The following is a 13782-nucleotide window of genomic DNA, read 5'->3' as shown; positions in this document are numbered from 1 at the left end:
TCATCTTCATCTTCATCTTCATCTTCATCTTCATCTTCATCTTCATCGTCATCTTCATCTTCATCCTCATCTTCATCTTCATCTTCATCTTCATCTTCATATTCACCTTCGTCTTCATATTTATCTTTTCCTTTATCCTGATCTATATCTTCATTCTTTTCTCCATTTACGTATTTACCTCCACCATTGTTATTAGGTTAGGTAGTTAAATTTTCCTTCCTCTCTTTCTTTACATTGTTTCTTTAGTGATATCATGTCATGTGTTGAAATTGGGTGTGGTGAGTTGCAGTGTGGTGGAATTGGGTGTGAGAGCTACGGTGTTATGAATTCAGGTGTGGTGGTCTTAAGAGGTGTGGTGAATTTAGTTGTGGTGAGTTGAGGTGTAGTGAATTAAGGTGTGGTGAGTTAAGGTGTGGTGAGAAAGTTGAGGTGTGGTGAATTAAGGTGTGGTGGATTAAGGTGTGGTGAGTTAAGATGTGGTGAGAAAGTTGGGGTGTGGTGAGTTAAGGTGTGGTGAATTAAAGTGTGGTGGATTTAGGTGTGGTGAATTAAGGTGTGGTGAATTTAGGTCTGGGGAGTGAAGTAGTGGTGGATTTAGGTTTGGGGAGTTAAGGTGTGGTGAATTAATGTGTAGCGAACTCAGGTGGAGTAAGTTTTTAAGCGGTGGTGAGATGAGTTGAGGTGAGTTAAGTTAAGTTAAGGGGTTAAGTTAAGATAAGTTATCTTTACCCTTATCTTCATATTCATCTTCATCTTCTTCCTCGTCTTGGTCTTCATCTTCTTCTTCATCTTTATCCTTTCCTTTATCCTGATCTAAATATGGCCATTCTTTTCTTCATTTACATATTCACCCCCACCATTGTTATTAGGTTAGGTATTTAAATTTTCTTTCCCCTTTGTCTTTATATTTAGGTTTCTTTACTTTTATTTTAATTTCTGTATTTATCCCTTTCTTCTTCTCCATACTCAAATTATCTTCATCCTTGTTTGAGGCTAATCTATTCATGTACATACATACATACATCTTATTCCTGCACTGCTGCTTAGCACGTTTCTTTAATTCACTATCAATATTAAAGCATACATTTAGGAGGCATTTCCGCCCCAACCATGTACATGTATGGCATTGGTATTGGTGTGACTTTTGAATTGATTTTTTCGCTCTATTTTAAACTAATTTGAAATTTTAAAAATTGCCTGCACATCAGCATCAAAATACCTTTCTAATGATATATAATTGTTTATACCTTAGAAGTACAGTTTAGCCGTAAAAGGGGTGTAAAGGAAACATGATTGCATATTTATATAATTGATTTCGTTTCGAATCGATTCTAAGATCAATTTTCTATTATTTCGATCTGGCATCTCTAATATAAACTAACTTGCGAATGGCATTATAGTTACATAGGGCTAACAGAACAGGGCAAGATTCCTCGAACAATTAATTAAATAATTAACTTTGCAAACCACATGTGTAACCTTCAATCTGTGCTTGCGTTCCCCACCACGATATATTATATGATTATAATATAAACATAAATAATTATGGCTTCAAATTTTGTATTTCAGATTATAATAACATTTAATTCAACACGAATTTTACCCTAGGTACCCGACATAATTATAAGTTTTTACTATTTATTTTTTTAAATTAGTTTTAATTATTTTATTTTCTAAAAAAAAGGTCCATCTGTTATTTTTCTCCTTGTTACACAAAAATCGGATGAAATATACTTACCTTCCATTTCATTTTCAGGAAATGTGTAAAACGTGAACTTTTCTTTCGTAAAACTCTGTTTACTCTATGAAAATTGATTTTTACGCAAATATTTTTTTTTTATCTATATCTACATTTAATACTCTATTCAATGATTTGTTGGACAACATTTTATCGGTCCTTGAAAACTACATGAGAGTCATTCAGAGAAAAATTCTATCAAAAATATTTCGGTTCCTGTTGAAAAAACATGTCCAATGCCGTATCATTTACATTACCAAAGCTCCATTTCATGTAAGGATTTTCCGAGTCACATCGGTTAATGTAAATAGTTCGACTCTTAGGTTCGGCCTCCAAGCAATGATTATTGTGCTTTCCCGCAATAAGCCATTTGTGATGACGGTCATAAAACCAAAATTGGTTTCCTCCCTGGCCGTGGCATTCCCACAGCCATATGGATGCATTCGGGGGTTGTTGTTGTACATCGAAGCAATATCTTTTTCGACGCAAACGCAAGTCCTTGCGCCAGCTTATAGCCCAATTTTGATTTATTTGCGGCTGTTTAAGATTTTCTGCACAGGGATAAAGTCCAATTTTCGAATGCCGGGGTTTGTTTAAGGTATCGATGCAAAGTGCTGGTTCGGCGTCGCTTTGTATGGCACCATATGCAAAATCAGGTGGCTCTACCGGCGGATAGGCCCGTATCAGGTCGAATGCTACGTTCTCAATAAACCATTTAAACGACTTGCAGTGGAGTTTTTCGCGAATAGCTTTTTGTTTACTCAAATCACCTGGATCAATCACCTCGTAAAATCCTTTCCCGTGTTCGTATAAATACGATTTGTACTCGTCCATCCATACCTCAGCCACACGCTTGTAGTTCTATAAGAAATAAAATGAAAACTGTTTAAAAAGTTAGTTGCAAATAAATAAAAATCGCCTAACGGCTGAATCAGACGTTTGAGCATTTGCTGAAAACTTGGTGTAAATCGGTAGTCCAATCATGTGATCGGGAAATTATTGTCCCGCTCGCCAATTAAATATGTATGCATGATACCAATCGTTTGACTTCTAAAGAACTTACGGTTTCAATTTTTATATTTTCCACCAATGCACCAAAATAAAACATTTTGTTCTATTCTTAGTTGTGAGAAATCGGCGTTTTTAATTTTTCATAAGCACGTAAGGGTTTCTTCTCAAAAGGACTTTGAGTTTAAAATAATTATTTGATAGCCTTTAATTCACAATAAAAAGAAAAATGTGACGGAATTTTAAATACATATGTTGCATTCTTGCTATTGCATAGCTAAACGAAATAAATAGGTACTAGTGAACCCGTATGGCATTAAAACGCCAAAATTTTATATGATTTTTTAAACAGAAAACCTAAATAAATATTACAAATGTTTCATACAAATCCGGATAGACATTTTTTCGAACAGGTGGCAACCCTTATACAAATTTTTTCAAACTAAAGTTTCCTTAAAACTCTTTCGTTCGGCACACGTATTTTAATATTTCATTTAACTTGTTTTAAAGCGAAAGTACAACGTCCATTGCGTCACGTACACCGTCACCTAAGTGTCAGCGTCAACGATGCTTATGCGGCAAGTTACTCACTATCCATACACCATTGCGTCCGTTAAATCAAAAACTCGCTGCTGCTCTTTGGAAAAATTGCGTACATCGCGGAAGATTTTTACAAAGTTTATTGTATTCACTTAGAATTCATTACGCGGGGGGCATATGGATCGCTGATTACGAATCAGAAATAAGATTGGAAAAATTACAAATGGCGGACCCAATATGGCGGATGAAAAAATCAGGATCTATTGGATTCGTTTAAATTTTACAGTTGGGGGTTTTTAAGTCGCTGATTATGAATCTGAAATCAAATTTAAAAAATTCAAAATGGTGGATCCATATTGGATGTACCATTTATTTACGGAACAGTTAAAATTGAAAGCAAGTACATGGCGTATGAGTAGCATTTTAATCTCGTCTAGGTAAGTCATACGCCATGTCCACAAGTATGTTCGATTTTGACTTTTCCATGATAAATGTAAATTCAGTATTACGTAAATGCTGCGGCCCTTAGAAGACGTCATATCAGTAAATGCGTACATAAATTAGTAATTCAGTTTGTTAAAACAGTTACCAGCTATTTTAATTAATTGATTATTAATTAGCGTGATTAGTTCAAGTCTTATATCTACATAGTAAAAGCCCCAGAAGCCCGGTGTGTTTGAGTTAGAAATATTTTTAGCGTTGTTATTTTTTTTTCCAATTTTATTGTACGTTATATGTCTAATATTGTACAACTGAGAGTGGTGCGGGTGCATTTGAGTACCTGAATATTTCTAGCCTTTTCTCTGATGTAACTATAACGAGTGTGCTACTTGAATTTTGTGCTTGAAGATTGTGCTACAGAAAATCGTTTAGAAAGTGAACCCTTAGCTCTTTCATGCTGTTGTCTGGTATTGGGCATATGTTTTTAATTTCTGGAAATACTGTTTGCTGTAGAATAGAGCTGTAAAACTATCGAAGGTACTATCGATAATATCGAATAGTTCTATTTTTTTGCAATATCGAATGGACGTTGGCAACTATCGATAGCCTTTATTTGAGGAAATATACATATTGATTATATTATATAAACTATTTAGTACGCATGTTTTTATTTTTGAAACTGGGAATTTGGCAACATTTTTTTGATTACACATCACTATTTTTTACCTATTACCGGGTTTTGCACGGTTCAATTATTGAATTCAATTCTGCTTGCTAGTGCAAGAGAGGGGTTGAGAGAGGTTGCTTTGCTTTTGACATTTTCGTTGGTTCACATTTAAAGAATCAAAAACTTGAATTCAACAAAATTGAAGGGTGCAAAAGCAAATATAAAACACAAACGAGAATATACCAGAATTGCTTTAAAGTACTTGAATCATGTAAATCGGGTGTAATTAAATTTGAAAAAACTAGTTTGAATATCTTTTTGGAACTATACTATGGTGTTAGTGATTCTGCATCGATCGAAGAAACTATTGATATAGGCCAGGGTTAGTCAAATAAGGGGGTTTCTTGTATTTCCTTTCGATACTTTGAATGGATAAATAATAATGTAGAAGTCGGGGTACGGTTCGGCTATTTGTACAATGATTTTGGTTCTTGTAGCATACGCTTGAAATATGGGCTTTTCCGTAAATTTTGGAATGAATTCAAAAATACTGTGGCGTAGCCGGAGTTGAACTGATGAAAGTTTTTTGTAATATATACAGTTTTCTTTACATTTACAAGCGATTTGTTTTTCTACAATTGGGAATTTTTGCGTTTTTATATGATCGGTTCAAAATATATAAAAAATCTGAGAGAAATGACAAAGTTACTGAAAATCGCTATACAAAAATTAGCTGATTCTTCGAGAACTAAGTGAAACTAAAAAGTTTATACAAATAGCTTTATCAGTGCATTTTAAAATTATCCGAACTATCGATAGTACACTCTGACAGTAATATAATACTATAGTGCTTTAGTTCATCATTTTTTTCTTTGTAGTAGAAAATTGCAGGACGAACTGTGCACTGATCATTATTATAATGAAAACCTTGTACAGCATAAGCATATGTAGTTTTCAGAGAAGTTACACTGAAGCAATACCTCGTCTTCTTGAAGATTTTTTTTCCTTTCTTGGAAATAATCTGACAATTTAGCAATAGTTAGCCCCAGAAGCTTTGTTGTTTTCAGCCGCAACAAAATTACAAAATTAAGCTTTACAATAAAGTGTAGAGCCTTGACTACAAGTGTGTGTAAAATTTTTTTGATCGCGTCACCCATTCAGACACATTAGCCCGAAATTATTGGACATATAACTAGCGGTACCGCGATGAGCGCAATCTATATTTCTCTCAATCGTGCAAGCAATCGACAGTTGGAATAAACCGCCAGGAAGACGCACCAATATTAATCCCGACGAGCAGTTGATTGTCACCAAAACTGGAACAGGGTCAACGGCCACATGGGCATAGGTACATATAGGGTATGTGGTTAAAAGTAAGAAGAAACGTCGGAAAATATCTGATCACCAGGGAGCGTGCTGAATGGAGAAGAGCACCTAACGAAACCGCGAACAGTGCTGTCACTTTGCCACAATTGTGGTAGATCTACCACATTTTCGGTCATTTTTCGCTTCTACCACAACTACCACATATTTAAAAAATCTACCACAATTTTACTGAAATAAAATTATTAACCTAATTCACCGAAATGTTGCTTTCATAAAAGTTGAACAGGAAATTTTCTCCTGAATATGAATTTAAAAGTCAGAATATTGTTTTTAGTTCAAGAGCTGAAGGTGCTGCCAAACATTTCAAAATTTCTATTGCGTACATGAAGGATAATTGCTGGTTTTCACTTAGTCAAATTTAGTGGCATTTGTCGACAAATAAGTGAAAACACGTTGTCAAATGCAACTAGAAAACGGTTTATCGATCGACTTATATCAGAATAGTCTTTCAGTCGTGTACATGTGCTGTTAAATTGACTATCTGTTATGCTGTTGGCCCATAATATACTTGGGAAAGGTATGGGAAAAGGAGATAAAGTTGTGTCAAAATATGCTGTCAAAATTTGTTAACAAAATATGACATAGTGAAAACCAGTCTAAATCTACAATTACACGAGTCGATTTTCCTGGCGATACATTTCCACAGAAAGCAAAAGTTGAACGAGTGCAGTGAATTTTCAGTGTGTTTAAATTGCGATATTATTTACGGTGGTTTCGTTTCTTCCAAAAAATGTTGCCTTTCCCAGTGCAAAATGTGTTTGATGTTACACTCAACCCTGTAAAGGGTATGTCTTTGCCTTCTTCTCCATGTCCAGCTCACGCGTTTCATAATATTATCGTTTTATCTGATTTTCGGGGTAACCATCTCCCCTGACAAAGCTTCAAAGAGCAGATAATGTGCGTTTTTTGATTTACAAAAGTGTGACATTTTAAGAAACGGACACAACATTTTCTCACCGTTTGCCTTTATTTTAGAATCAAACGCGAAAAGAGAAATGGGCAATGAAAAGGCGAAGGTGCTCTAAGAGCATTTGCGCCTTAAATTTAAAAAAAAAATATCGCTTACGTTATTTTTGCGGTTAGGACTATGCGGCTTAAAGGAAGTCTAATTCGGCGTATAAAAAGTTTACAAATACTCTACCACACTTTGTTAGAGATCTACCACTGTTTTTATTAATAATCCATCACTAATTTGGTTTCTGAGGCAGGCATGAAAAATGGAAATTTCAGATTGTACCAAATATCATAAAATAAATGCACCGAAATGAGACAGATGCTACCTAAAAAAGTTACATCATTCGTATGTAGTATATGAATACAAAAGGAGGATGTACTTTAAACTAGATTAGATTTTTTTAACTGAGCTTATATCTACATCTAGAGTATAGTCTAATGGGAATTGGAGAAGCTTTGTTTTTGCCTAATTTTGACTACTGAAAAATATTGGCGAAATAGACCAAAAACACACTTTGCGAAGTTTACTATTTTCCAGCTTTTTTATAAAACAAGAGGAAAAGTCTGCTAATTTATCCGATTCCCTTTAATAGCTGCAGGAAGTCTATAGATTATTGCCGTAAGTATATTCGAAAGCAGTTTAAATATATTCCACTAATCAAATAGGGAATATTGGTCAGATAGTTATTGCCTCAATTTGAAGCCCTCAACTACAGAAAATATGGAATTTTAATAATTCCTAGACCCATGGTATGGGCGCCTTATGCGGGGGCTTTTGCTTTTATGGCTTCAATAGATTCAAAAATGCATTCCAACAATTACAAAGGTAGATCGTTTGTAGATTTCACACCGTCATTCGAGAGGGGAGTACATCGGTCTAGGGTAGGGTTGCCAACATTAGTAAATATATATAGTATTTTATTTAAAAGAAAAAGTAAAAACGATTTTTAAGTGATGGAAAATTTCTTCCTGTGAATGTCGAGATTGTTGGAATAGAGAGTAGAAATGAAATAATTTTAAGTAAATTTGTTAATTCCTTCTCAGTTTTTGATTATGAACTCACAATGACCTTTTACTTTAAAGAAGTATAAGTATAAAGTTCATCCATTTTAATACACATTTTTTCGTGCAAATTACTGAAAGATACTTATATTTATAATTGACAACCCTAATCTAGGGCGCAATGACGTTTTATGGAAGAAATTAATTCCAATTTCGAATATAAAAAATATAACAAAAATTGCGAATCTTAAGATAGCTAAGTAAAGTGTTAATTTTTCGTAGTGGCTGTTCTAAATGCAATGTAAAATATTTAAGAGAATACATAATATGATTTTGTTAATTTCTTCCCTTTAACCACTTTTCCCCACTTTTTCCTATGCCGACAAGTAAATATCACAGTAAAGGAAAAAGAAAAAAAAATAGAATAAAAATTCATCTGATCAAAAGATTGTACCTAAAATCTAGTGATTGTACCTAATCTACCTTTGGGCAGCTAAAATTGTACCTACTTTTTCATCACTGTTCTGAAGCGAATCTGTCCGCGAATCGGTGTGAGCGTCATCCAGTCACCACCAACCCAGCGGCGTCGCTACTGGAAGCGGTAGCGAGAGCAAAAGGGTTCCAAATTTACGATATAAGGAGATTTGTCAGCTTGGGGTTTAAAATTTTTTAAATTTACGGCTTTTTATGAATAGGTTAGTTTGTGTGAATTTCGGTAAACGTTTTTTCTTCGAATTAGTTTCACTTTTTTTTGGTAATTTGTTGTATTAACTCACTCACCTTAATTCGTTAGTTATTACATCCACTCATTACTTCTACTAATTTTTTTATTCCCTTTTTTGCTTATCGATTTTCTATTTCCCACAATTAATGTACGTACCCAATAGGACTGAAAGTTAGCTGCTCCCCAAAGGAGCAAGTACGGAGCAGTACAAAAGCAAAGTAAAAACTAAATTTTTAAATTTCTAACAATGCTCAGAAATAAATATCATTCTGAGTAATAACATAAAATATTTTCTTTTGAAAAATAGTTAATTTATGTCCAAACATGTATGTATGTATGTGCATATGTATTTTCGTATGTATACCACATTGAAAAGAAAAACAATAAGTACACTTAATAAATCCTTCAACCGACTTACAAAAACCATTATTTATTAAAACAAAACTGTAATATAAAAATTGAAATTAGCATGCATTGCTTTTTAAATGCTTTAGTTGAAACGTTCACCAAGGGCTTATTTGGGAGCAGCAAGGGAGCGCTACTTTCTAATGACACCCAATGTTAAAATACAATGAAGTATGAAATTAGAAAGGGAGCGCTCACTGCTGAATATGGAGTGCTCCAATAGCACTAATGGAGCGCTTCTGGCCCCGTTGGGTACACTTAATAAAACCATCAAATGGCTTACAAAAACGCCATTCTTTTATTAAAACAAAAATCTATATACATACATACATATGTACATATATAAAAATGGTGTGAAAAGTGTATAGTAATTCATCAATTGAGAACGGTTGGGCCGATTTGGCTAAGCATTTTTCTTAGTTGTTCTTAATTGCGAAGAGAAAGTTTTTACGAAAGAAAATTTTGGGAAAACCCTCCGGGAATGCCGGGAAATCGGAAAAATCGAAAATTGATTTTTTGTATGGAATCTTGTGTGCAATTCCTTCTGAAAGTCTTTCGAATGGGAAAATAGAAAATTCTAAGTGGAAAACTCGTAAAAATCCGTAAGAACGCGAAAATTTTTAATTGTATTTCGACGAAATTTTGCATTTTATCGCACGATTTTATGATTTTGGACGATGTAAGGGTGGCAAATTTGTTGTGAAGCTTGGAAAATTTCGGATAATTGTGAAATTCATTGTGAACATGAATCAATTGGGAACAATTTTCTCCTATGTTTCATTACCAATTCGAATGGTTGCTGCTGGTACACCTGGAAAGGTGTTTAGAAGGAGGAGTGCACAAAGTTTTAATTTTTTCGATAGGATCAATTTTTCCGTTAAGTGGGCCAGGGACCGATCTATATAACAAATAGGATATTTTTCCCCGGGAAGTGGACCAGGGACCAATCTATTCGAAAAAAACCTGTTTATGTTCCGATTTGCTTGAAATGTGGTGCGTAGGTAGCCTTTTGCTTAGATTAGCATACAGGATCCATTTTTTCCCCTTAAGTGGACCAGTAACCGATCTATTCCAAAAAATCTTGTTAATGGTCCAATTTGCTTGAAATCCGATACCCGTATTATAGATATGCGCAGTTCGAAAGGTGTTTGAAGGCGCCGCAAACATGCGGGTATTGGTTATTTAACAATATGCAGCAAATGTTGACAATATTTTTGACAGATTTTTTGTGCTGATTACAAATCCGTTAAAAACAGCTTTAACATTTTCCGCATCAAAATCGGTGTTTCCCTGTGTGACCTACACTAATTATATAGAGAGGAGCTCCTTCTTTTTATAAGAGGTGATCTCGCGAACGGCTGTATCGATTTTTTGTTTAATTTTAGTCACCTACTGCAGACTATCGATATATTAAAAGAGCGTGGCATCACGGAACCCGCGGGACCTACGGTACTGATTTCAAATTGGCCGGGATAGGCGGTATCGGTAAGGTCTGTAAAATTTTGCGTGCGGGACGGGACCAAAATCCTTTCCCGACACTACCGATAAAACCGCAACCTTCCTTATACTATGTCTCCATTGAGAGATTTATCCATTAAGATTTAATAAATCCAGTTGCTAAATCACAACCGTCTCCATTACCATTACGAAATATGTTTGACGTTCACATTTTTAAATATTTGACGTTTGCTTATGTATGATTTTACAAACACAGTTGCGGACATTGATATACAGACAGGTAAAAGGAAGGTACCAAGCGGAAATTCATTATATGAATTCTGAATATTATTGGCTTCTTATTCGTGATAAATATGTATGTATAATATATAGTTTGGAAAGTGTAAAGAATGGTACCATATTCCGAATCATTTTCCCGAATTTAAGAAAAATTATCAAAACGGTAAAAAACATTTGCGGAAAGAAAAATGTTTGTAGAACTCTCTTATTCATAGGAGGGAACCGAAAATCCAATCGTGGGCCTTTGGCATATCATGAATACGAACTGAGTTCTAGAGGATGTTCGGTGCAATGTTATCGAAGCAGAACCATTACCGAAATTTATAAATTTTTTGTCGCAGCGCGTAAATGACTTATAGAAAGCGGAGAAGACTCTGCATGATATTACTATAAAATATTTCTTCTACATTTTTAGTTTTTAAAATAATAATTTCTTAATTTATTACAACCAAAGTTATGTAAATATGTATTACCAATTTTCCTCCCAAACTAACAAAAAAATATAAAAATCCCTAAAAATACGAAAATTCATGTTTTTATGATAGGCTAGATTTCAATGTCCTCAACTGTATATTGAAAACACAAATGTCATTTGACTTATGGCATGTGAATTTGTGGTTGCCACATCCAACAAATTGTACTTATTGATCAATATTATTGAAGATTTGACGAAAATTTAACTTAAATCTACTGCCTTTCGAGATTTAATTTTATATGATAAATCTCAAAAGATTTAACGTCAAATCTCGTCAGAGGGCTAAATCTCCATGAAATCTCACAATGGAGACATAGTATTAGAAACGATGTGTGAAATATGCACCTTTTTTGTTTTATCGGGACGAAAACGAACAGCAAAGCAAAACAAAATAATCGGAAGATGCCACGTCTTTCATTAGTTTTTTTGTTATTTAAAATTAATTTGAAAGACATGTGAATTAGTGATAGATTTCGGGACCCACGGGACCCGCGGTACAATTCTAAAAAACGTCGGGATGGACGGGTTCGGGTCTTAAAAATTGAATTTCGGGGTGGGCGGGATCGGGACCAAATATTTAGTCACGTGCCCATCTCTATACCGAATATCTCTGGAAGTATTTGTGGTAGTGTCCTGGAAATTTGTGTAGAGATTTTTGGGCTACTGGAAAAGAAGGCGTGGCGCTTTCCAAATATATTGAAACTTTTACTTATCTGTAAATATATACACCCAGAATATAGTGTTTTTTATACCTTTCATGAGCATGAAATGGTATTATAACTTTGGTCCGATGTTTGTAAGTACCAGAACAAAAAGAGATAGACCCATTAAAATGTATACTTATATGATCAGAACGTCGAGCTGAGTTGATTTATCCATGTCCGTCTGTCCGTCTGTCCGTCTGTCTGTCTGTTTGTATGCAATCTAGTCTCTCAGTTTTCGAGATATCCGGATCAAATTTGGTAGGTGGGTGTATTTTTATAATGTATTAATCATTTGTCGGAACCGGAAGAATCGGACCGCTATAACATATAGCTCCCATACAACTGATTGTTCAGATATGAGATTTTTCGTTATAACTTCTCCATTTATGCAGCTACGAACATGAAATTTTGCAGCACTTGCACCCATTATCAACAGAATGCTTACAGTGAAAATTACAAAGATCGGGTCACTATAACCTATAGCTCCCATACAACTGATTGTTCAGATATAAAATTTTCCGTTATAACTCCTCCATTTATATAGCTGGGAACAGGAAATTCCGCAATGTTTTCAATAATTATCAACAGAAAACTTACAGTGAAAATTAAAAAGATCGGATAACTATAACCTATAGCTCCCATACAACTGATTGTTCAGATATGAGATTTTTCGTTATAATTCATCCATTTATTTAGCTAGGACCGTCACGTCACGTTTCACACTTGGGGTTGTAAAAGAGAATTGAAACAATTTGCATTAATTCAAAAAACTCTAAAAACAACTACAATTGCTCCAAATCATATTAAAATAAGTTTTATGAAAATAGCCATACACAATTCGCAGAGTTTTGCGATTTTGTAAGAAAAGAAAAAATCAACTTCCATTTTTTGTCACGTAACGAACCTCTCTTTAAATGCATATATTTCAGGACCAAGCAGTTCGATTGATTTCATTTTTCGGTTAAATATAGAGCTAATTATGTGCTATACAATGGCCCAAAAAAGTTAAAGAAAACAAATGGTATTCCTTTTTTGTATCACATTGAAATCGTACGACTGTCACGTGCGCCACCATGGGAATGCCCATTTGTGATCCGATTTGACTCATATTCGAGATATATATGTATTGGTAACGATAGGGGCAAAGATGGCGCTGGGGCCGAGTTATTGCCAAAAATCATCAATTCGGAGGCACCAGGGATCAAAATCAAATTATCCCCTTTAAATCAACCCTCAGAACCACTTCGGTCCTTACTTTACGGTGACTAAACAGAAAGTGGACCAGTGATACTCACCAGTTTGGAAATTGCCACCAACTATACTATACAGATTCAAGCACAATTCACCATCGAGCCGCAACGCTTTCGTCAGGTAATTTAAGATGGCAATGGAGGATATGCCTTCTGTCGACCATGAACGTGAATTGCTGGCGAAAGCTTGGACCAAATGTTTCAATAAAAAAAAAAATTTTGGCGGAACGAAGTCCGCCGATTCTGCTAGCTGTTTTATAAAAATATATATAGTTCAATCAATAGCAGTTTTGTACTTTGGCTTATATTCTTTCATATAAAAAAAATTTAGTTCTTGCGCAATACCCTCGGCACCAAAAAAAAGGAAAATTGATACTTGCGCCTTATTATATTAAAATTTAATGGGCTAAAAAACTGCATACTAAAAATTTGTCTAAGAAAAAACAATTGAAAAATTGACAATTTCGATGAAAGTATCTTAGTATTTCTTGAATTTTCCTGAGTTCTGTATGATGTTAAAAAAAATCTTGTAATTTTTACTGTTGAATTAACTATATTTTTATAAAAAAAAATTAGAAAAATTTTGTATGGGAAATTTGAATAAATAAAATCGTCAAAACGTCAACTTCCAACTACTAACTAAACTTACTTTATGTAACACATCTCCCTTTCGAGGACTAGGTCTTGGGTTTAGTGGACCTCTATAGATATGTCCAACTCTCGAGCAAGGCGCATCCACAAGCTCTCCACC

At 34.5% G+C, this 13782-nt stretch overlaps 1 protein-coding gene across 1 annotated transcript; it reads right to left on the bottom strand.

Annotated features, from left to right (window-relative positions):
* Positions 1-1789: 1789 nt before the first annotated feature.
* On the bottom strand, positions 1790-13742 carry LOC118746420 (N-acetylgalactosaminyltransferase 6-like). Its single transcript, XM_036480271.1, has 2 exons — positions 13681-13742; positions 1790-2599 (listed from the first exon to the last, which is right to left on the bottom strand). The coding sequence occupies exon 2, from the start codon at positions 2570-2572 to the stop codon at positions 1937-1939; it is 636 nt and encodes a 211-aa protein (XP_036336164.1). The 5' UTR covers positions 2573-2599; positions 13681-13742; the 3' UTR covers positions 1790-1936.
* Between the last annotated feature and the right edge of the window lie 40 nt (positions 13743-13782).

The sequence above is a fragment of the Rhagoletis pomonella genome, unplaced genomic scaffold (assembly GCF_013731165.1).
Source record: "Rhagoletis pomonella isolate Grant_MI unplaced genomic scaffold, Rhpom_1.0 Rhpom_scaffold_00010, whole genome shotgun sequence".
NCBI lineage: Eukaryota > Metazoa > Arthropoda > Insecta > Diptera > Tephritidae > Rhagoletis > Rhagoletis pomonella.
Note: the sequence above shows the minus strand (reverse complement) of the source record. Positions and strands in the feature narration are given on the sequence as shown.

Bases quoted from the DNA above. Each gene is read 5' to 3' on its own strand.
- LOC118746420 (XM_036480271.1), bottom strand. From the start codon at position 2,572: ATGGACGAGTACAAATCGTATTTATACGAACACGGGAAAGGATTTTAC.